The sequence below is a fragment of the Antrostomus carolinensis genome, unplaced genomic scaffold (assembly GCF_000700745.2).
Source record: "Antrostomus carolinensis isolate BGI_N321 unplaced genomic scaffold, ASM70074v2 scaffold9560, whole genome shotgun sequence".
Taxonomy (NCBI): domain Eukaryota; kingdom Metazoa; phylum Chordata; class Aves; order Caprimulgiformes; family Caprimulgidae; genus Antrostomus; species Antrostomus carolinensis.
Window position 1 is genome coordinate 112,210 of NW_010286470.1, and position 23,518 is coordinate 135,727.

The 23,518-nt window shown below is 41.4% G+C and overlaps 1 protein-coding gene across 1 annotated transcript in view; it reads right to left on the bottom strand.

Moving 5' to 3' along the window:
- The window catches only part of AGBL1 (AGBL carboxypeptidase 1), a gene marked incomplete at its 3' end in the record, with an annotated part of 148,578 nt that overhangs the window by 104,899 nt on the left and 20,161 nt on the right, over positions 1 to 23,518 (bottom strand). The window contains exon 7 of the mRNA XM_010171705.1: positions 9,553 to 9,590. Within this exon, the coding sequence (XP_010170007.1) occupies positions 9,553 to 9,590 (38 nt within the window). The remainder of the gene's footprint in view (positions 1 to 9,552; positions 9,591 to 23,518) is intronic.

Here is a 23,518-nt window from a genome sequence, read left to right on the forward strand (position 1 = left end):
AGTTGTACAATACTATCACAGCCAGCAAAATTATGTTTAACTTCTAAATGTACTCCCACACATACCTGTGTAACAAAAGCCATGAATCAAACGATTGTGGAAACCCACAGTATTTAAAAATTAACAAAACACCGACATGAGCAACAGCACTTGGGGTTTCTTTTCTATTGCTCTCTGGTTCTGAGGTTTTAAAGGTCACATTCAGGTCACTTTTAAATGTTTCACTGCATGGACAAGAATTATTTTATTTTTTTAAAAATAAGTTTTATAAAAATATAAAAGGAAAACTGCAATGTTTCCTTAATCACGTAGCTCCAGCATATCCGATTAAAAAGCAAAGATTATAAAACTTGTGATAAAATACAAATTCTGCTGAGTATTCTAAAATACATCCCTTCACTCACTGTGTTTCTTGCCCTTCCCCACAGGGCAAACATGAAGCCATACCAGACTCTAGGCTCCCTCCCTTCAAACCAGCTCTGCCTGAACTGGCATTTTCTGAACTGGTCCTGACATTCCTTGCTGTGACACACATTAGAAGCTGTCAGGAGCTCAGTAATCAACCAAGAGGCCAGGTAACATACGTAAGACTGGAACTCAGCTCCCTGAATACCAATCAGCATTTGCAGCTTACAACAGATGGCTCTTGGTATGGGTTCTCCAGAACTAGTAGGCTCCAATTCATTTCCAGTTCATTAAACAAAGTGCCAGAGCCTCTTACACCTGGAATGTTAAAGTCATCAGTTGGGGTTCACAGGACAGGAGAAGCAGCTAGAAGTTAAGAGCAAGAACAGAAAGGGGTAAGATGGTGCATGAAGAAAGTCAGTAGCAAGGGAAGCCATGCAGAGAGTAAGCAGGAAGCAGCTAGTAGGCAGCAAACCTCAGTCCCAGTGATGTATTGGAAGGAAGTCACCAGAGCCTGTTCTCTGTCATACATTAATAAACTCTTACCTGGAGAACGGATTGGAGGATATCTGTGCTACCTGGTCTCATCCTTCAATTTTCTCTGCCATTGGCATCGCAGGGCAGACAACAAATAGCACCCCCAGACCAATTTGCCAGCACATCTTAATCCTGCTCTGCACCCGCACACCACCCTGTTGACATGCCTCCACACTCACCTGCTGGTCCCACAGCTATTCCCATACATCTGTGCCCAGTCTCCTACACCTTGGCCTGCACTCCTCTCTGGCACTTTATCCCCTTGTTGTGAACCATCTCACACTAGCTCTGCCAGTATATCTTGTATTTCACGGCTCAGTGGTTGTCAGCATGTAGAAGGTCACCTTTCTCTTTGACCTTCACTTTATGTTTCTTTTTTCTTTGACTTTCTGCAAGAAAACTTTAATTGCTTTATAAACTCTTATCAATCCCAATGATTTTATTCATGATTTCCTGTTAATCCTCAACCAGCTGTCATGTTTACTAACCTGCAGGATGACTAACCCCTTAAATCAGTCAATCTTCCTTGAAGAATTACTCAGGAAGTCCTATAAAAGTCAGTAAGCATATAAAACATGACAAGAGAGTTGGGGAGTGTAAGGTAGGGACAATTTGGACCAAACTTGGAGCTTCCCTGAACTGTTCAAAGGCAGATTGAATTGGACTAGATCTAGGGATTTGTAGGTACTTAGCATTCACTGCTTGAAGTCTAGGCTTTCTGTGTCAATGTCAATAGGACAAGAGAAAAATTGGAAAGCAATGTGGGTAGAGTTGCTTGGGGTATTTGTTGAATTAAAAAAAAAAAAATTATCATTAAACGTGTTGTTTTTGCGATGTTTTCCTCATGTCTTTCAAGACAGACTTCCATGGGGACCAGAACACACAACTGTCCCATGCTTCAGTTTTGTCACTGGATTAAAAGAATGGAGGAAGCTGAGCAAAATAGCTTCACTATTGTTTCCCCTCATGCTTTCTATAGTACTTATCACTTTTAAGGTCAAAACAGTTGCTTTGAAAAGCGAAGCTGAGATAGTCTTTTCTGTGAGGAGGAGATGGAAGAAGCAGGACTATAGTTCCCTCAGCACTTTGATCAGAAGCTATGAGAATTACTTGCTGAAGGGGCAAGAGAAACATTAATTTTGTTTCTCCCATCTGATTTAATTGATTGTCCTCTGCTCTTCTGTGTTGTCAGTGTTTTTTTCTTAATTTTTTTCTTCCATTTTTCCAGTTATATAGTCAATAAAGTAGTGAATAAATGAAGGAGGAAACATGCCAAGATCTCCAGAAGGCAGAATGGAAAAAGGAGGCCTCCCCACCTGTCTGTGTCTGTTGGTCTCTCCATCTAGGGATGCACCTGCATGGATATCTATCTATATTTTGGCACAAATACAGATGGTGGAAATGAATCATACAGGTACAAGCAACTCTGCACAGATTCTTAGGCAGCAAGAACCAGCTCCTCCTGGTTGCGAGTATACATGATCTGTGTGGTAAGTGGTAAAATGTCCTATGCCTTTTGACACTTTTGCTGTTATTCTTTCGTTACTGCCTTTCCTTCTCCCTTAGATATGGCCAGTGTTCAGTGGAAATGGAAGTTCTCCTTCCACGCAACTTTCAGAAGTGCTCAGGGGTGGTGTTTCCTATTTTGATTCATGCTTGGTCTGTCTTCCTAGTCTTATTCTGGCATCTCTGACAGGGGACCACTGTCTTCATCACCTTCCCCAAACCTGTCACTGGTATACTATTTTTTCCACACGAGTTTCAATTCTGCCTGCTGAGGCTAGGATGGATGATAGGGGAACACTCAGTATCTTCTTAGTTTCCCACACTTCTAGAACTGACCCTTCACTTCTGGCTTCCAGGGCAGTGCTGCCAACCAGTGAAGCCACTGCAGCACAGAGTATCTGGCCTGAATAATCTGCACAGTTAGCCAAAAATATTTGATATGGATGCACATCCAATGTGTGTAAGCATCAGATGGTTAAAAACGCATCTAAATTAACAAAGGGATCACACTACAAAGAAATCCTCAGTTTTGACAGAATTCTGATTTTGTGTTGGGGGACAAGGACAGCCTCTGAAGTCAGGGTTTCAGTCTAGTAGATAAAAGTCTCATGACTGTCAGTGGTTCTGTGAACATTTCTGAAGCCACCCTTGCATTTCAGTCCCCTTTGAAGTGTTTGCCAGGAACACAGGGACCACTGGAATACACGCAGCATATTTAATCTCACAACGGAATTACAGTCAACCTGAAATATGATGAGCAATGCATTGCTTACCAGGCAGAACAAAGAGATATTTATCTTTCTGTCTATCTGCTTAAATCTCTTTGTTGATGCCACTCAGCTGATTCATTATGCCAAGAACATACATTGCTACTGTTTGGAGATAAAAATGCTCTGTTAAATTAACCCTATGGCTCCTAAAGGAGTGAAAGGAATAAGAAAATCTCCAGCTTCCCCACTCTGCTCTAACGATTGCCTCTTGCAAATAAAAGAGGCAAGATATCTCCTAAAGTAAAGAGGAAACAGCTATTGTACTTAGTCATTGAGAGGCCATTTTTGCTAGAGATAAGCACAAGGATTCCCTATAGAAATAAAATGAATTTTCCCTGTGGAAAAACCTAGTCAGCCATCAAGTGCTGGGGTGAATTCAGACCCAGTGGGCTCTACAGTTCCAGCAAGAAGCTGTTATTAGCTCAACTCTCATTGGAAGCCAGAAGGCTACTGTAGTTGTGCCCTGTAAACTGCACAGAATCCAGGCATTTATTTAAGAGTTTAGGTCAGATGAACAACACTGGCACAAAGGTAGAGAACACAGGCAGGATTTGCTAGAAACTACAAGTGCCACGTTTTGCACCTAGACCAGGAATCAGCCACAAGCTTAGCTTCAGTACAACTTCAACTCATTCTTTCTACTTAAAAATATTTGGTTTAGTTCCAGGTGTTGGCCAATTCAGTGGCAGTTATACCAACTGTACTATGACATGTGGATTCTTCTCTAATTTGCCTTTGTTACATTTTTCATATGTAAAAATTAAGAAAGAACAAGCCAATCTCTGCTGAAACATTTGAACTAACTCCAGAAGGAAATGTATTTTCAAAAAGGTTTCCTTTTTCTCCTTTATTTTTTAGTTTCACAGCATCTTCTGGTTGGAACTCAACAGGAAGCTGGAAATCCACAAAAAATACTTTTTGCACAAAATTTCCAGCTTGATTTTTCTGACCAAAGTGCTTTGAAAGAGAACAAACAAGAGTGCTAGCATTTGGAATACTTCCTGAAATTCAGCCAATGAATTTTCTGAAGCCAGATCATCACTGGAGGCACAGACACTGCTCATGCCAAGACAAAAGCAGTAAGCAATCACTATTAAGGATGTCAGTAATGCAGCTCCTCAACACTTTGGTTCCATAAACCCACCCTAAGAGCAAAATGGTGGGAACTTGCCATGTCCCAGGAGATGAACCAACCTTTTCCTCTGGAGCACCAAGTTACTTTCATTTGGGATACGTCTGTGAACTAAGAGCAGTTTTGTGGAAGGGAATATAGAGGATATTAAAAAAAATAACTCCCCCTCCACCCATAAAGTGACTCTTCTCAAAGAGATAAACTTAAAAATAAAGAAACAAGATTATTTGCATTCTGAAATTCAGGAAAAAAGGATAGATATGGAATTTGGTTTACATTATGATGAAAGAAACTCTTTGCAAAATTCAACTCTAATTACAATACCCTACAAGTTGTGATGATAGATCTGGGGCTAGACTGATAATGGAGTTTGAATCCTGAGGTGGGTAATGAAGCCATAAACTGATCATGAGAAATAGGTAGCTGGCAAAATATTAGACAAATCACAAACATTGTGCTGTTGGCTACAGGAACTGAGATGTTTTAACCATAGGGTTATTTTAACACAAAATCAGAGACCTGCATCAGTAGATCTGTTGTAAAGCATGATGAATTCAGACATAGAAGGTGCAAGCCCTTCAGAAAACATGATCTGCTTATTTTATCGCACCAGCCACAAAACATAATCCTTATGTTTTGATAAAAAAAACCAAAAAAAACAGCAGGTTAAAGGTTAAATAAAGGTTAGTTGATGGAAGATGAGGAGGAAAGAGCAGGAAGTGAGAGATGAAAGGCTGAGGGGAAAAAAGGGAAGACAAGAGGATAAAGACAACAAATGAAGGAAGGAAAAGATATAGAAAGAGAGAGGAAAGGCCATCAGCAATAACTGCTGTTAGCACACAGAATTGTCCTGATGAAATAAGCACAATCAGGAGGTCACCACAACCTGTCTTTTTAAATTGCTCATTACAGTTTTACTAAGCAAGCATTGCAACAAGGGCCCTGCCCATTTCCCTAGCCCTTTCCTTCAATATCCGCTGAGTTAATGCCCCTGAGATCAGCTCGAGCTAATTTCCTTAAAGACATGCATGCTGTTAATTCTGGGAAGTACAGATAGCCAGGAATAACAAATACAACCAAAATTAGATTAAAATAACCTGCTGATAAACAAATTACTCACCAAAAATAAATATTGGATTAAGCACCGATGGGAGCAGGGATCCCTATAATAACATTGCCATCATGTGGTTCAAGGTGCTGAGCAGCAGTATCTGCTTTGGGCCAATCACACTGCCTTCAGCCTGCAAACCCCTAGATATGCACTTGTCTGCACTTACATATCAGTTATCCAGTTTTCTTCCACTCCCCTAAAAATGGGAATGGTTTCTCTGGCTTGTTTTTGGGGGATGAGCAAGAACCCATGGCTAAGAGGTGGACAGCAGTCCTGACCTTCCACTGCTGCTCACACAGGCTCCAGTTAGGGTACGCCCTCTCCATACCTGGGCTTCTCACAGGCAAAGGACATATTAATGATGTGCTCCCCAGGCCATAAGATAGAACTGGAGCAAGATATGAAGTCAAATGTACAGAGAAGTAGAAAAAAAACAAAGAAAACTAGAAAGAGTAGCAGGTATACCCTGGGACAGAGGAAAAACTCTGGGAAGGATACTGGGCCTCATCCCACCTCAGTTTATGTCTAGCTATCAGTATCTACACCTCCCCCAGATCCCTACCCTGGGCTGTAGTAAGCATCTAGAAATTTAAGAAAGAAGGATGGACAGGTATAGCACTGGAAATCTTGACTGCAACATCCAAGAGAAGAATAAAAGACTCCTGATGCTCTCATGACATTTCAGCACCATTATAGATATTTGCCAAGCAACGTGTTCAGCCTGTATAACAATGTAGTTCAGTCAGAGGGAGTTAACAGCACAGTGGAGAGACAACAGATATAAAAAAAAACAAAACAAGGCAATGGAGGAAAGACTTATTACAAGCTGTTTGCTGTGTGCATGGCAGGTAGAGAACAGCAACTGGGAGAGTAGCATGTGAAGACTGGTGAAGTAGTCTGGCATGTTTGGAAAGGGGTAAGAAGTAAGGAGTGAGAAACTGGCCAATAGCCAGGTGAGAAACATCTTATCTATAACAGTAATCTGAGCTTCCACTGATAGAAAGATGTAGCACTGTTGTTAGAAGCGATCCAAGTGTCTATTCCTCCACTATTCGCCATCTCTATGTCTATCACCGATTTCCACTATGTACTGGGGAACAGGACAACCAAGGTCACTCTCATCCTGCACTGGGTTTCTAAGCGTTTCTTCCCTTTTGTGGATGAAGTACAAGTTTGTAGTGCCCCATCACTTATTTCTTTGGACAATCTTGTTCTTTCCCCTCTGAAACACAACAGCAAGAGTTTCCCAGGGACAGCTGGAGTGGTAATATTTCCTTACCCTGATGCCTTTTTTCCTGGCAGATTTTGCTTCTCACAGTTATGCACTTGTTAAGTGGGCATTTAACATCAGCTTCTGTTAGGAAAGTGACAGAGGCCAAAACGTTTCTAGCCAGCCCCTGGTTCTGCAGGTGGACAAAGTCTCAAGCAGAGCTTAAGGAAGTCTGAGGAGCTGAAGATGGATGTTTCCAAATCCATCAGGGAGACACACTGCCATCTGCCTGCTCCCTTTAAAACTACCGTGTTCTTTCCCATTGCAGCCCGCTGCCAAAAGAGAGAGGGACATATTCTCTTCAGCACAAATCCAAGTATAAGCATAACCCTCATGATCGCTTTGGGCTGACACACTGAAGGATACACCAGCCCTACAGGGAGACCCTCAAGAATGGGTGTGTTCTTACCCTCTCTGTTTTATAGCTTTCACCCCCAACAATACTGAATTTCAGCACCATTTCCCAGCAAGTGCATTACTGCAAGTCCCCAACAAAGCTCATAATAATCAGTCCAGCAATTCAGCACTGTAGCACATTCCAGGATTCCTGCCTCTCATTTAGTTTGCATCTCAAAAACATGCTAAAGGGCTTCTGGCTGCTTTGTGTGTATAGTTCCATTCCTTGTTTTCATAAGCAATTTTCAAGTGCTATAGCATTGACCAGATTTGATTTTTAACTTTCTAAGGACTCCTGCACCCTTCAGAAGCACTAAGGTCATTGTCACAATTAACTTATTTATGCCCAACAATGCTGTCCTGACACAATCATGAAATAATTTATCTATTTTCCAGACATGGTGAATTTATCTCTGGAAGAACTAAAGCTGTTTTTCACATCTCCTAACCTACACCTCCCAAAAGGCACAGCCTGCTCATTTGTATGCAGCTACCCAACTAGTCTACTCCAAAAGCCTGGAGCTTCTCATGTCCTGAGCCACAGGACAAGGAGAAAACTAAAAGACATTCTTGACCACTCTGCATTAGACTGCAGAAAATGTCAGAAAACCTCATTCAAGCTGACTTGTGGGCTGTGGAGCTCTATTTGGTTGCACAGCACTGGCACCATTTCCCAAGTCCCAGTTCCAGTGCCTTAAAAGCACATCAGCTGAAAACACCATTTCCTAAAGCACAAAAAGCATAAAAGGAAGAACCAACCAAGATGCCTTCACAACTTAAGTTGGCTGAGAAAAGTCAACAGGAAATTTCTAAGAGTAAATGGCTTTTTAAAAAAACAAAACAAAACCAAACCCCAAAAAACCCAACAACAAAAACACCCCACAAAAAACCATACACAGGAAACAAAACTCATCTCACTCCAGGAAAAAAAGAGCTGGGATAATTTGGAGTTGAATCCAGTTCTTTTAGATTCCCTAGATCATCCTCAGCTTCCACCCTCAACTTTTACAACATGTGTTTACAACTCCCCAGGAGACTACATTTCAGTTTCCCTTGGTATTAATTAGTCCTACACTTCTATATAATATTCTCCTGTCTAGACCCAGAACAACCATCCAAGTAGAAAGCTTATCCTATAAATGTCTTGGGATAACAGAATTTAACTTCCCATTCCTAGTATTTACCATAAAACAAAAGCACAGGAGAAAAGCTCAAGCTGCCAGATGAGGTTTCAGCTCTTGCTCCATTTTTCCAGCTCCTCTATAAGTTCCTCTCTACTATGAAGCCTAATTTTGTTTTTGTACTGCAAGCAGCTGTGCCACAGCCCCACAACCCCCTTATTAAGATTTAGTACCCAAACCAGAAGGTCTTTCCTTGTTGCAATAAAGTGACCTTTAAATTTCGGCAGTAAGGTTTGCACTGAGGCATTATTTCAGAATTCTTCATCTGAGCTGCTGCAACTCAGACACAATCCCATTGTAGCACACTCATGTAAGCGCTGCTTCCACAGCGACAGGTTTGCACAAATGCATTTTTTCCTAGTGCTATGAAAAGCAGAAGGAGGAGAGGAAGAGAGAGAGAGAGAGAGAGAGAAGGACAATATGCCATTGTGATTTATTGTAGAGTAGATTGTCTGCAATAGTAGAGTGCTCTTTCTTAATCAAAGCTTTATTAAAGTCTGGTAATAAAAAGCTAAGTGTTTTTGGATGTGATAAAGGCAAAAAAAGGGTAGCACGTTCATTTCAGGAAGAGTCATGCCAGCAGCATGCAACTGAGAATCCATGTTAAGGGCTTCAACACTCCTACAAACCAGCTGGTGCAAATGTTAAGCTCAGCCTGATGTGGCAGGGTTGCACCCCAGCAATCACTAGGTCTTGGCCCTGTCTGTACATCATCAGGCCTGACAAGCTTGCAAGAGAGAATAAAGTCATCTCTTTTGGACTGCAGAAGTTCTCCAAGACTTTGCCAACAGCATCCTTTTTATCAGGCAAGCACATAGTACAACAGCGTCACAGGACAGACAGGTCCTGGCCTCACTCTGCAGAGATGCTGGAACAGAGCAACAGGGATCGGTTGCAGGCTGGAGAGATTCCCCATTTCTTCCACTGTGCCAAGCCCCAGGACAACCACTGTTCCCTAAATACTCAAAATGAGGGTCTAGTCTGGTTTCCTCAGCAGCTTGCTCCTTTGGACCTAAAGCGCCATCTCCCATGGAGTTGTGTGTCTACAGAGCCGTGAGGCTCCAACAATCATAGCTAGACATACAGAAAATTACAGCATTACTGTCTCTCTTTTCTAAGCACTGCTCTTTGGGACTGAGGGAAGAGGGGACACCGAGGGAGAATGAAGTTCAACAGGATCATTCTGTCCAGCAGCACAGCACAGAAAGGAAAGTGAGAAAGAATATGAAGAGAAAAAAGCTTACTTGATTTCAGCAAAGCTGCCAGAGCCTCAATGGCTGCCCTGGAGAAAGAAGAGAGATGGAGATGTCATTTCTTCAATAATTTTTGTAACCTTCATCCTCACAGTCTTCTGGGACAGGCTTCCCAGCTGGTCTAAATTGACAGCTTATGATGGACTTTGACAGAACTGCAGTGTTTTACACCAGCAGAGGATCCAGCCTCTGCAGCTGACTCAGTTATTCTAAAAGACCATTAGCCCTCTAGCTTTAGTGTTACACTGATTTGTAGTGACCATTAAATGTAAAGAAACACTCACATATCCAAAGTAATGAGCAAGTCTTTAAACTGTTGGCCCAGAGCAACTTTTTTTGTGTCAAAGACTCAGCACATGCCTGCTCCAGACACCCGTTTTTCTGTCTACATTAGTAGATAATTTCCACATCAAGCTGGGACATCCATGTCAATATTTCCAGTTGATTTCCACTCCCTTCTCTATTTTCCCAAAACAAGCTTCATCCCTCACCAGCTTTAACAGAAAAGAATATTTAATTTATTTTAATTACAGCAATATCTTGGTATTGCAGTGCCATGTAAAGGTCCACACTTATAAGAGAGATAATAAACCTGTGCAGTAAGACCACTTGCCCAATAGAGCTTAGAGATTAAGGAGTTAGAGGGAAGATATACACAGAGATTTCTGTTGACTTTCTGCTTTATTTCAATGTGGAGGTAAGCAACTCAGTCTGCCTGAATCAGCATAGCCCTAGTTTGAATGGGAGTTGGTCACCAACATTTGTAGCTTGAAAAGTTGAGCCACAACATCCTTGCTCCCCACCATCTGGAGGTAAGTTTCTCTCTCATGTGGTATAACCTCCTTTTTTTTTCCTCTCTCCAGTCGTTCTGCTGGAGCAAGTAGATCCATGTTCTAACCTGACTTACTGCTGTGAAGTTGCAAGTGCCCGCAACTGATTAAATAAATACAGCTACAAAACTCTCCATGTTCAAGGATTCCTTAAAATATAATCTCTTTAAAAACCAATCCCCAAATAAAATCATATTAACTTCCATACTGAGGTAATTATCCTGCAGCAAGAAATAAATATTTTTGTTATCAAGCTGTTGTTCATTCTGTGTCCTAACAGCAGCTGAGGCTAAGAAAGATTCAAGAGCCGATTCTTACTAATGTTGGGTCAACATCCCTATCTAATGTCATTCTTTCAGAATGAATTTGTCAGAGTTCAACAACAGCATTACAACCAAACTGCAAAAGAAACACACACAAATACAGACAGAACAGGAAAACAGTAGCTAAAAATCTCACCAGTGGAAGGACAGTCATGCTTTCATTGCTGCTTTAATTTCACCTAAACAGCACTCTTTCAGCTGGTGGGAGGAATATTGTCATCCACCAGCTATTTGGCACGCTCAGAAAAGGGATACACTACAGCCACCGATCACTTAGTTTTTCCCCAAGTTTAAAGTTTGGTACAAAGTAAACAGCTCTAAGCAGTTAAAATTCCATCCAGAGCATCTCCCAGAGCTTACATTCAAGTATGTATCTTGTAAAGGAGACTATATTATGTACCTACGCTTGCAGGCTAAAGGTAATGTCTCAATTACATGCCAGAACAGCAGAGCAATGAAGGAAGGACCAGATCTCTTCTCCAAGAAGAGATCTAAGGATTTTCTGTAGTAATCTGGTTCATTTTAAGGGTGCTTATAAGCATTTCAAAGAGTTTCAGTAGAGCCATGCCATTGTCATAATGTCATCAACCAACCAACCAATCAGTAACTAAGTTCTCAAATTCTTACAGACAACTTCATTCATCCTCAGAGGACCTCAGACCACCCAAACCATGTTCTTAGACAGTGTAATCTCCTATTCCTACTATCTTTGAGTCCCATTCTCTCAATCCCTCATCACACTTGCCCCAGAAGACCTAAACTCTTCCTGACCATACCACAGCTGATCCTTCAATAGCCTTAACCACCCCTGGTTACTTCTCTTCTCCAGGCTTGGAGGGAGCTGTTCCAAGGGATAAGAGCTATTTGTGTTTTTGATGTGACCTGGTAGGAACGGTTTGCAACTGCTCCACTTGTAAAGCTGAGAAACCCAAGACTATCAAAGATGTAAATCCACCCAGATGACACTGTGGGATGGAAAATTTAGATGCATCCTGAAAAAAAAAAAAAAACAAAAAAAAACAAACCAACAAACCCAAAATTAAAAGAAGTATCACCCAGATCCCAACACAATCAGAAATTTTTATAATCATCACCTACTTCTGGAAAAAAATAAAAAGTTACAGGCTTGCAGAGGTAGCTCACTGGATTTCCCACATCCCAGGCTAACAGCCTAAACACATCCTCATCTCAGTCCATGCCTGTACATAGTACTGCAATAAAATCAAGCGGAACCAAACTAGTACATTGCATCTCTTCAAGTGCTGCAATTCATCACAAGGGTTTTGTCATAGGCAATATGCAATGTTCTGTACTTCCTACACCATGTACTCTACAGTTAGTCATAAGCAGATGCAGAGCCAGCAGACTGGCCTCAACAGTATGCATTGCTTTAGAACAAATTTTGGAAGAAGAAATAATTAATCACATGAGGGTAAACTGCAAAACAGATAAAATAGGTTTAAGGGATAAAATGGATTCACCAAGAATAGATCAAGCCATTCTAACTTGATATCTTTCTTTGATAAGACAACTGATTTTTCTAGACAAGGGAAATGTGGTAGATCTAATTTATCTGTACTTCAATACAGCATTTGGTATGGTGCCACGTGGAAATTATTAGCCAAGTTGGAGAACACAGGGATTAGTGTAAGAATTGCAATGTGAGTAAGGAACTGGTTAAAAAAAGGCAATGACAGGAGTTGTGCTGAAATAGGAATTATTAGTCTGGAGGGAAGTTATGTGTGAAAGTCCTCAAGGATGTTTTGAGACTGATCTTATTTTATCTTTCCATTAATGACCTTGGCACAAAAAGTCAGAGTATACTAACAAAATCTGCTGACCATGTGAAGTCAGGAGCTATTGCCAATAGCAGTGAGTTCAGAATACCTTTCAGGAGTAACAGGATGTTCTTGAGTTCTGAAGCAATAGAAATGTGATGAAATGTGATAGTCAAAGTGCAAGGTTACACATTTGGGGTTTAATAAGAATTGCTGTTATGAGCAGGGGCTCATAATTTGGAAATGAGTAGAAGGACACCCTGGATATATGAGCCCATTAGAGGATAAGGACAAGTATGACCTAGCAGGGTGACACAACCATGAAAAGGACAGATCAGGTCTCAGGAAAGCCAGTGCCATTGGAGAAGGGAAAGCAGGAGTGTTTTCATACAAGGCTTCACCTGAACAACTGTGTGCAGTACACAGAAGGAACTGTGTAGAAAAGTGCTAAGGAAAAAATCATGGTAACAGAGACATATCTCATGTGAAGTCTTAAAGATCACAATTTTGTCACCTTAGCAAAATGACGGTTAAGAGGTGACTGGATTGTTCTCCATAGACACACTGGGTGGGGAAGAAGTAAATACTGAGGAAGGCAGAGAGATACTTAAGCTGAAGAACAAAGTTGGCACAAGGACAAATGGATATAAAATGGATACGAATAAATTTTAACTGGAAATTAAAGCATGGGTTTTAAGCACTGGAAAATGAAGCTCTGAAACATCTTCTTGGCAGCAATGGGACGAACAACCTAACGACTTTGAAAAGGGAGCCTGAATTGCTTAAGTTGGGACTGTTAGGCTCAGTTGCCAATGAGGAAAGGGTCTAAAAAAAGTGACCTGGACATGACTGTAGTCCTATATCCCTATATTTTAATCATAGATAAAATGGGAGTGAAATGGGAAACACGTATTCTAAACACCAAGTTAATAAGCCAGCTCAGAACAGAGCAGCTGCACCAGCTTAAGCTGAAAGTCCAACTAGTCTGGTAACCTGTGGCCAACAGTGGTCGAGGGAAGAGTATAAGACCACAGCAAAAACACAGTGCTCAAACTTCCAGAGCAGACTCGGACTCCAGCAATGTGTAGTCCAGAGATTTCATAATCTGGCCATGATGTCTTTGGAAGGCTTTTTAGATCTTAGTTGATTTTGCTCCTGTATATTTGCCTAGCCACTTTTGAACTTACGCAAACTCTTAGCAACCACAATTATCCTGGGAAAGGCGTTCACACCTACACTGTGTAGAGAGTTATCTACCTGCATTTGTTTTAAGCTTGGAGTTAAAAACCAACATTGTAATTTACACTCTGTCACCTGTCAACAAGCAGCCCCAGAATATTAACTATCTGTAATGCCAGACAAATTCAAACATAAAAAGCACCCTATGGGAAAAAATAAAACAAAAAAAAAGTCGTAGAATAAAATGCAGAATGGACTTTCACTGAGAACAGCAGCAAACTGGCAAATGCATCAACAGGCTTACAGCAAATCCAGGCAACTGGTGTTTGTGATAATATCGGCACCTCTTAACACCATCTGGCAAACCAACGGCATCTTTCCTGGCATCAGAAGATACAATGAGTTGAGTAAGCCTGGGACAGGAAGACAGACAGAAAGGAGATAATAAATTGTGCACAAGAACAAAGACAGTGGGGGGGGAAGGGGGGAAGATGGGAACAGGAGGAAAAGTTTAAAAGCACAAGAAAGATGACTTGATAAGCCATATGCTAGACCAGAGAATTTGATAGTGTGCCCAGTGCAGAACTCTGTATTTGTCTCAAGAAGGAATGGGGAGGAAAAAAAAACAAAACAAAACAAAATAATTTAAAAACCTGCCAAACCTGCCCAGATGCCTTCTTCTGATTTTCTGTTCTTTGTAGCAATACATTAGTAAAGTCTTAGCAGTTTTGTCAATCCCAGTGTATCTGACTCGTTTATATACTTAAAAAAAAAAGTATGTATGATTAAGTTGCCCTATCTTAAAAGGCATAATAATAAATGCTGCTCCATAATCAGAAAACATTAAAAACTCCCTGTAGTAGCAGTTGAGACAGCCACTCTGAAGAATGGAAATCTTTGAAGTGCTTCCAAGTCAGCAGCTTGGATATCAGGGCAGGAGTACAACTAGCAGACAGATAGACAAATGCAACTTCCAGATCCTGTGCTTAGAAACCAGGAGCAACAACAAAGAAAAACTCCATTTCCCAAGCCAAAGCACAATTGGATTAGCCAGTAAAACCAGGATGCTAAAAAGCATAGACAAAGAAGTCTTCTGTCTAGGTCACCCTTTCAGACGTGAGCTACCAGAACAGAGTCAGCTGGAAATCACTGCAGACAGAAGAGACTGAAAGCCAGGATCTCTTAGGTTTTCTTCTTTGCTTTGATCTCAGCTTATAGGTTGTAGCACCAGGTAGTATGACTGACAATGTTGTGCCTCTTTTTCTGTCTCTTGAATAGATAATTTATTTCTGTTCCACCCCAGTATTAAAAAAAAAATAAAATAATTAAAAAAAAAAAAAAAGAAGACCTCTGAAAACAAAAAACCTCACGACAGAAGAGACTCGTGGTATACTACATGAAAGGATCTTAAGAATCATAAGACATATTGACACTGATACCCACCTGTTCAGGACTAGCTGGGAACTATGAACAGGGAACAGCAGAGAAGCTAAAGACTGAACAAAGAATTGAAAGTAATTTAACCAGCCTGCCTTCTCCTGTGAGATTGTACCTTTTACATGCTTAAGCACAAAACATCCTCTTCAAATTATTGAATGAAAGCTGATGAGTTGGTGCTTCATTAAATACCTCTTGATGCTTGATCTAATTCATAAAGGCAATCACACCTGTATAATAAAGACATAAAACCCTATTTTTATAGAAATGTAAGAAAAGGTTTTGTCCTGCCTGGCAGCTCACATCGCTTCAGGTCACCCTCCCTCCTTTTGCCCTTCACTCTGCTATTTCACTGTATACTCACTTGTTGCTGTCACGGTTATTTATATCACAAGCAGCACAGGGCAGGGACCATGCAACATATATTTGTACAGCATCTAGCACAATGGGAAGCCTGACTGAGGGCTCGAGGTATTACAGCTTACAGGCTTAAAGCCCCTAAGCTTCCACAGCCCCTGTCTCTGGGAGGAATTAAGCACCCTTGAGTGTTCATATTGCCTGGCTTCATTTTGCCTCCAACCCCTGGGACTCATACTTAACTACTGGAGTTTATACAGTCACAGAGCAACTCACTCAAAAGACAATTTCACATTTGACAACCAAGAGACATTTAGATACAACATGTAGACACCACAGCAATAGGTGCTTTATAAATCCTACCAGAAGGTAGATCGCATCCAAGACAGATGCCTTGCATATGCATTTCCCTTGTGGCCCAGAAATACAGATCTTAAATATGCAGGCACTTGCACAGTGATTTGTTTTGTTCTAAAGGCTTAAAACCAGCAGCTTCACAAATCTTGGAAATATGAGCGGGCAAAAGCTGCTTATGCTCCTGGCATTTTCATAGCACTGCTGGTCTAGGACTTACACAAAAACACCCATCATCATGTCTGCTTTAATTCCAGCTTGTTAGCTAGGCATTAAAACTTCTGCTAAAGGCAAAGCTTGCTCACAGCCTGCAATGTCCCACACACCGCCAACAGGTGGAGTTTGGAGATCCAGCTGTTGTGCACAGATGTGCTTTTGGTGTAATGCTGAAGGAAAAGGAATAAAAAAATAAAATCACTCACTCCTTTTCTAATGGTTACTCCAACTCCAATGACCAGATTTTTTTAATTTTTCTTTTTTCTTTTTTTTGAAAAGCACACACTGACTTTAATACAAATATATATCTTCTATGGAACTTATTCTCTGTGATGCAATTCATTTTGCTTAACAATTAGTGAACAAACAAAAAAAATGTACAGGAATTAAATGCATACTTAACAGTACTTTCTCCCCACCTTTAAAGATTTCTACAGGTATTAACTGTTAGAGGGGGGTTGTGAGAAAAAAAAAAAAAAAAGTGTGCACAAGTGAACAGTATTTTCTCCCCACCTTTAAAGATTTCTACAGGTTAGAGAGGGGTTGTGAGAAAAAAAAAAAGTGTGCACAAATACCAAAGTAAATGTTAAAAGCCAACAAGACTTAACAGCAAAAGGTGTGATGATTCCCTGCTTTTGAACCCTACAACAGATCCAGGCATTAATTTTCTCCTATCTTGCATCTTGGCGAGCTGAAGTTAATGTGTTCTCCAAAAGATGCGCTGCCACTCACTGAGAAGCTATAGCCGTGATGCAGGAGCCCCAGCTTGAGGTCCTCTCTTGCTCTCATGGCTAATAGAGTAAGCATATCTCAGTTCCCATGTTCAGCTCAAAGCCTTCACTGTAGCATCTTCCAAACATCTCTGCCTGCCCTGGAGCCTGTTAGGTTGAGTCAGTGAAAAGGTACTGCATTCTCCTTTGTCTCTACCTCCCAGAAAGAAGAGTCACGTCAGGGTTATCCTCCAGCCATCCTTACAGGTATCCTACTCTCTCTTGTGTAGAAGTACAGAAGGAGAAACCACTGTATCCTAAAAATTCAAACTATTCTTTATGGTTCTAAATTAAATTGGCTCATCAGGGTTATCCTCCAGCCACCCTTACAGGTATCCTACTCTCTCTGTGTAGAAGTACAAAAGGAGAAACCACTGTATCCTAAAAATTCAACCTATTCTTTATGGTTCTAAATTAAATTGGCTCCAAAGTAGTAACAGAGAAGAACAAGATACAGTAAATAGCTCCTGCCAAACAAATGCCCAGGCATTCCTTACAGTGTGGTGCTGGCACTGTTCCACATGCAGAAGCTGTACCTCAGATGATTTCCCATTCCTGTCAACTCCCTCTCTAGGGTCAGATGTCACCAATATGGCTGAGGTAGGCTGTGACAGCTTGTCATTCACATCAATATGAAGAAGCTGTAAGGATCACAATCAGACAGGATTCTTAACAGATTCATCACCCAGTCAGTTTCAGGCTGACAGTGTGAGAATCCAGCTCTCTCACCCGAGGGACACATGTAGGGGGACTAAGAAAGGGGCTTGATGCTATTCTTGATTGATTAGGAAGAGCAGGAAGGATATTCATCGAGGCCACGTCTGATAACAAGCACCAGCACAACCCTACAAAACACCTCGTACACAATTAAAGTGTGTCAGTGAGTGGGGTTAAATCCCCTTCATTTCCCCAGACAGCTATCTTCCAATTCAGTTACGAGTGAGAAGAAGCCCAGAGGTCTATCGGCTCACTTCTTAGTTGTCAATTTATTCAGAGCTTATCAGTTCACCATGACCAGCAACTTTTGCTCTAGAGATCCCAGGGATTGACAGACACATTGTGCTCACAGCAAGGTATGTGCTCAATGCATGGTGGAGAGTCCCAGCCCTGTTCTGCTCTCTTCAGCATCGTTCTGCTTCAAACTTTTCCAAATGCTGTGTACACTCAGAGCAAGGGCAGGGAAAGGGACACAACCCACAGACCCGGTGAAATCCTGCTCATGGTGTGATGAAGCCAAAGGGCTTGGTGACATACCTGGGCACCCTAAGCCCAAATCTTGGCAGGGCAACCGTGACTTCTGTCCTCATTAAAAGAAATTGAATTGCAGGTGCTTTGCCATTGGGGAGTCTCTGACAGTGAACTATAGAAGAGAAGGTAGAGCTTGGTGGTACCCAGGATTTTATGATGCCAGAAAATGAGCCTACACTCAGACTATATTGCCTGCAAACAGCTGCAAGATTTTTACTTTATGTATCCTATCAATTGCTGGCAGTGAGATATCCAAGGGCAGCTTGTGTTGTCGACAGTCCAGGTAGTGAGGTATCTAACATGTCATTGCTTGTGCCCAGAGCTATTTGGGAGCACAAAGGGGAGGCTGATTTCAAAGTAATCAAGGCTAAGAGCTGTAGTTCTTCCTGAATACTGGTTAGCACAAACCATCTCTAAGGCAGCAGTAATCTCAGGGTACAACATCTTTAAAAAGCACTTCTTAATGAAAAGTGTTCTTGAGCTGTACAGCAGCAGTGTTTGGAACAGCAGTCTTGTCTTTACTGCATGTAACCGGGCTGCAGCAATGGATGGGAAATTCGAGTTTTCATTTCAGTCATTCATACAGTTTCACTGCTTAAGATTCTGAGGTTTGTTTTGTTTGGGGTTTTTGTTTGTTTGGTCTTTTTAATCAAAGAAATAAACATCTTCCAGAGAAACTAATTTTAAAAATGCATACAACTTAAGAGACTTGAAAATAGCATGAAATATGAAGATGAAGGACTGAGAAAACATCATCTTCTCCACACCCTACCAAGAGATAAGGTTGACTTGCACGGCAGCATTTTCTTTAGACAAAAGTCAGATGTCTCGGAATAAAAGGAGCAATGACTGATATTGAACACAAGATGAAAAACTGTTTGTTCTTTTTAATCTAATGGTACTGTTTCCATATTAGAAGGCTTAAGAAATAGATCCGTCAGTTTGAGTTTATATGGCACTTCACTTTCCCCTCTGGTCCTTTTCAGATGAAGCACATCCATAAAGTCCAGCCAAAGGAAACTTAAAGCTTAAAACCTCTAGGGAAGAGAGTTGGCTTGCAGAGTTTCTTTGACTATGCCAGAGCAAGAATGCATTTCATACAAGCACAGCTACCAGAATCAATATCCCTGCGCTGCATGACGAGATACTGCTTGGGTGGTTGCAAACTGATAATAAAATCATAACATAACCCTATAGCCCTACTCAGTTCTGCTTTTTGCTGAGCGTCCAGTTATGATCTGCCTGTAGTACTAAAGCCATGGTTTAAATGTGCAAGTAACTGTTACACATCAGCTGCAGCACTGACAGCACACAGCACCACAGCCACATTTGCAGTAGAGAGCAAATGGAAAAAGACATTGATGCTGATTAATTTTCTTGCATGGACCACTTTCCATTTATCAATCTCCATGTGCTTCACAAATAGGTAAGCATCATTTCCCTTCTTATGTGCACAGGTTAGGCAGCTTCTATATGTTGCTCTTACCTAAATCCCAAAGGATGGTGGTTCAGAGTTAGAGCTGTCTGAAAAGCTCACATGCAAGCAGAACTTCAACAAAATATATAGAAGCAAATACGCAGAAGCTGTCACCAATTTTCTCTTGTTTTTCAGCTACCCCCACTTGTAATCTCTTCTGACGATTGTGTTCCCTCTTATACATACTTAGCCCTTCAGCACTGAATTTACTGTTAATTAGGCCCTTAACAGTTTGATGGTCCTAACTGATGCTGTCAAATATGAATATGATTGGAAATACTGGGGTGATTGTTTGTAAGTCATGTATGTACACAAAACTGGGCTTAATTGGTACTATTAAGTCAGTTTCAAATTGAGAACACAAACATGCTTGAGAAACAAAGTAACATTCTCTTACAGATTCACATTAAGCATCTTGACCCGTATTTAAGACACTTTTACATCTAAACATGCAGCTGGCACTCAGGATTTTTCAAAGCCTATTTGTATACTAAGGTCAGAACTACCTTTTAACTATATGAATTAGGCCATTAACCCACTGAGAGGCTTTCTGTTACCATTACATTCCCTTTCATCTTCACACATTTAAATATCTCTGAAAATCCAGATATTCATTCAGAAAACTGTCCTCACTGACCCTTCAGTCAACACCAACAGCCAGTTTATAAGAAATTTTTCAAGTCTGTCTTGTATGCAAGAGAAATGCCAATTTTACTCTGTGTGTTGTTGAAACAGAGGACTGCAAAATACATGTAGAATGGTGCTAGAAACTTACAGTATTGACTAGTTTTGCCACAGGCAAGTAGAGTAAGAAGTCTTTGGAAATACAGATGTTACAATTGCAAAGAAGGGAGCAAAGCTTATTAACTTGCCTGGGATTTTCAATAAAGGTTTATCAGGAAAAAAAAAAAAAGCCATCCTGCTATTCGCTTGCCCCTGCCACTCTGTGGTTTCTGTCTTGCATGGCAGGTAGAAATGGGGATGCTGCTGTATTGTGTAGTATATACAGAGACACATCTTTGCAGGAAAAAGAGCCAAGGTATGGAAAGTGAACAGCTTTCACTGCCCTGCAGCAGCTCTCTGGACACAAGATCTCCAAGCTGTGATAGGAAAATCAGAAGAGTCATCTGAGGACATGGATCAGGTTCCAACCAAACAGGATAGATGTTGCAAATGAGGCTGCATCTGCTGCAGAAGCTGCCATCACAAAAGGCCAAAGCTTCAAACAGCAGCAGATGCACCACCACTTCAACACATGCTGTGAATTTGTCCTTGTCCTGTCCTCATCTCTGCAGCTCAGGCAGGACAGAGGTAGAACATCTTACTGCAGGGAAGGCAACCTACAGGCTGCAGGTCAGAGATGAGGTTCTCTGCAACCATAGTACCTCAAGATATTTAAAATTTCAAAGAAAATGATGGGCTATAGATGATGGCAGTGAGAATGGCACAGGTAGGGGTCCTGAGGAAGAAAGACAAGTATGTTTGGTTTAGTAGTATGCCCAAGAGTCAGAGAAATAGTATTCTCCGTTAGGTCACCCATGTTGCCTTCCACATAGCACTTTGCCCAGTTGGTGAGTGAGATTCAACATGCAGGATGCATTAAGACTTTGGGAAGATGAGCAGGAAGATGGTACTACCAGGAGCAGCCCAAGCACAGCCTCAGGCTTCATCCCCACACCTACAAGCAAGGAGATTTGAGAGCAGGCAGTATGCACTAGCCTCAGGTGCAACATGGGGCACTACACCATCCCTGAGCTTGGAAGCCTGGTTGAAAGCCAGCATATGGCTGTTGTGGCTGATCCAGCCAACCACAGACTAATGATTTTTTATTTTTTTTTCCAGTTACACATGTATAATTCCTTATTATGCAATAATATGGTCACACCTTAGTGCTGGTGCTTGTTCTTCACAACATTTAGCTAGAGGATTTAGAAGGAAGAAAAAGTCAGTAACAGCCAAAATACAGCAAATACTGAATCAAATTCTCCTGCTATTTCCTGTTTGAGAGCTGCAATGTCATGTCACACTGGCATAACTGCAGGGGCTTTTTGAAGCAGCATTTTGCAGAAGCCTAAGTAATAAAAGTTAGTATATTTTTTTCTTCTCTCCTTTCATTATTGGAAAGCTTCCATCTGATATAATCAAGCCAAATTCTGGCATTTGAAAACAGATCATATAAAAGCCGAGGCTGGTAGAACTTGAGCTGTAAATATAAGAATGTAGCAATGGGGATAAATAATTAAAAAGCACAGTAAAAATTATGAGCATTTTCAGGATGGTTCTTCCACATGCACTTGTTTTTTATACACAGAAAAATCTGCAAGGTGGTGAAAGCTGGAATAACCACAGATAGGTAAGTGCAGTTTAAAACAACAAAAACAAAAAGGAAATTAAGCTTTTGAGTAGACATTGAGAGCTGTTGTGCCATTGCAATGTATGGCCTATGGTCCACACAAAGCCCAAACTCTACCCATTTAACACAGAAGAGGAAAGAAATACATCAAGTAGATGTGCCAAAAATATGGGATGATTTTCTTTTTTATTCTGCAATAGTCTGGCTGTTGCTGCAGGGTAATGATAAAAGCTTGGTCTCAGAGCCATGACCTTCCCAAGGTTTACACTTCAGGGCGAGTTTCCATTCCCAACCCCAGAGCTGCAGCCCTAATAGGAGTCAGCGGCCCTGTTCTTCCTCACCAGCCACTTCCTCAAGTTTTCAGGTTCTCCCTTCCATGTTCCAAGCCCTGTCTCCAAACACATCCCAGAGCAACTCAACTCTAGGTTTATTTACAGATTTTACTGGCATTGCTGCCATTCCAAGTGTTGCCCTGCAGATAAAGAGACCAAGAAAAGCCCTGCCAGTGTTGGCAAGCCAGAGACTTGGGCTGCATCTGTAGCACTGCTGTCACAAAACCTTCTCTCCCTAACAAAACTCATTTCACCTGTGTTTTGCAAATACTCTAGTATTTAAGATTTCTCTTTTATTCTCTATAATCAGTGTTCAGTAACTACCCAAAAGAGCCTGAAAGAGACTGAAGACTTCGGAGTGCTCTCTCATGCCCACTGGAAATGGAAACGCACCAGTTGTGTTGTCTCTGTATTGCTAAAACCAGTTACCCTGGTGCTGCTACAGCTGGTGGAGCTCCAACAGTGCTATCAGGACAGGGAATCCTGGCCCAGAAAGGCAATTGCTAAGGGCTTTGACACTGTGTCATGTAACTCTGCTCAGGCCAGGTCTAATCACTGTTGTGCTTTAAAACTACTGATAGTTCTAGAGACTGGCTTACACTTCACCTGTCAGCATTGCCAGCACTGGTGGAGCTGTAAAAAAAAGCCACAGCAACCCCAGGAAATTCTTAGGGTTGTTTTCCTTGTGGGGACAGCATCTGCTCAGGGCCAGCATTGTTCGAAATTCTTGCTGTAGAAGCTCTGTACTGAGGCTTCCTTTCATTGTTTTTTACCATTAAGTTTCTCTTGTCTAAATTTGGACTGAAAGCTTTTGTGGGGAGGATTTTACAGCTGCTTTCTACTCCCTTCATAAGGGTAACAGGCTTCGGGGTAGGAAGAGAAATGACAATAAATCAAGAGAAAGGCAAAGGAGAGGAGAATCCTGGGCTCTCATGTGCCCTGACACACCATTGAATGCCCTCAGCTTTATCTACTCACTCTCTGGCTTCCATCACAGATTCAAGTCATTACCCAACTCAATGATTTCCGAGGGGGGATTCTTTCTTTATCTCCTTGACACAGGAAAACAGATGCAGGCAAACAGGCAGGGTGGGCACCTGCTCATCACCTCTACAAGCAAATTCAGATAGGCTTTGCTTAGAAATCCCTTCCCTCCAGTCCCAATCCCCCAGGGCTGTCTGGCTGATGCTTTCTGAAAGCTTTGGCACTTAACATCCACCCCAGACATGCTTACGAGGTCACACAACCCTGTGGCTCAACTCCTCTACCAGCTCCACATTCATCCCACAGTCCACTTCAACTG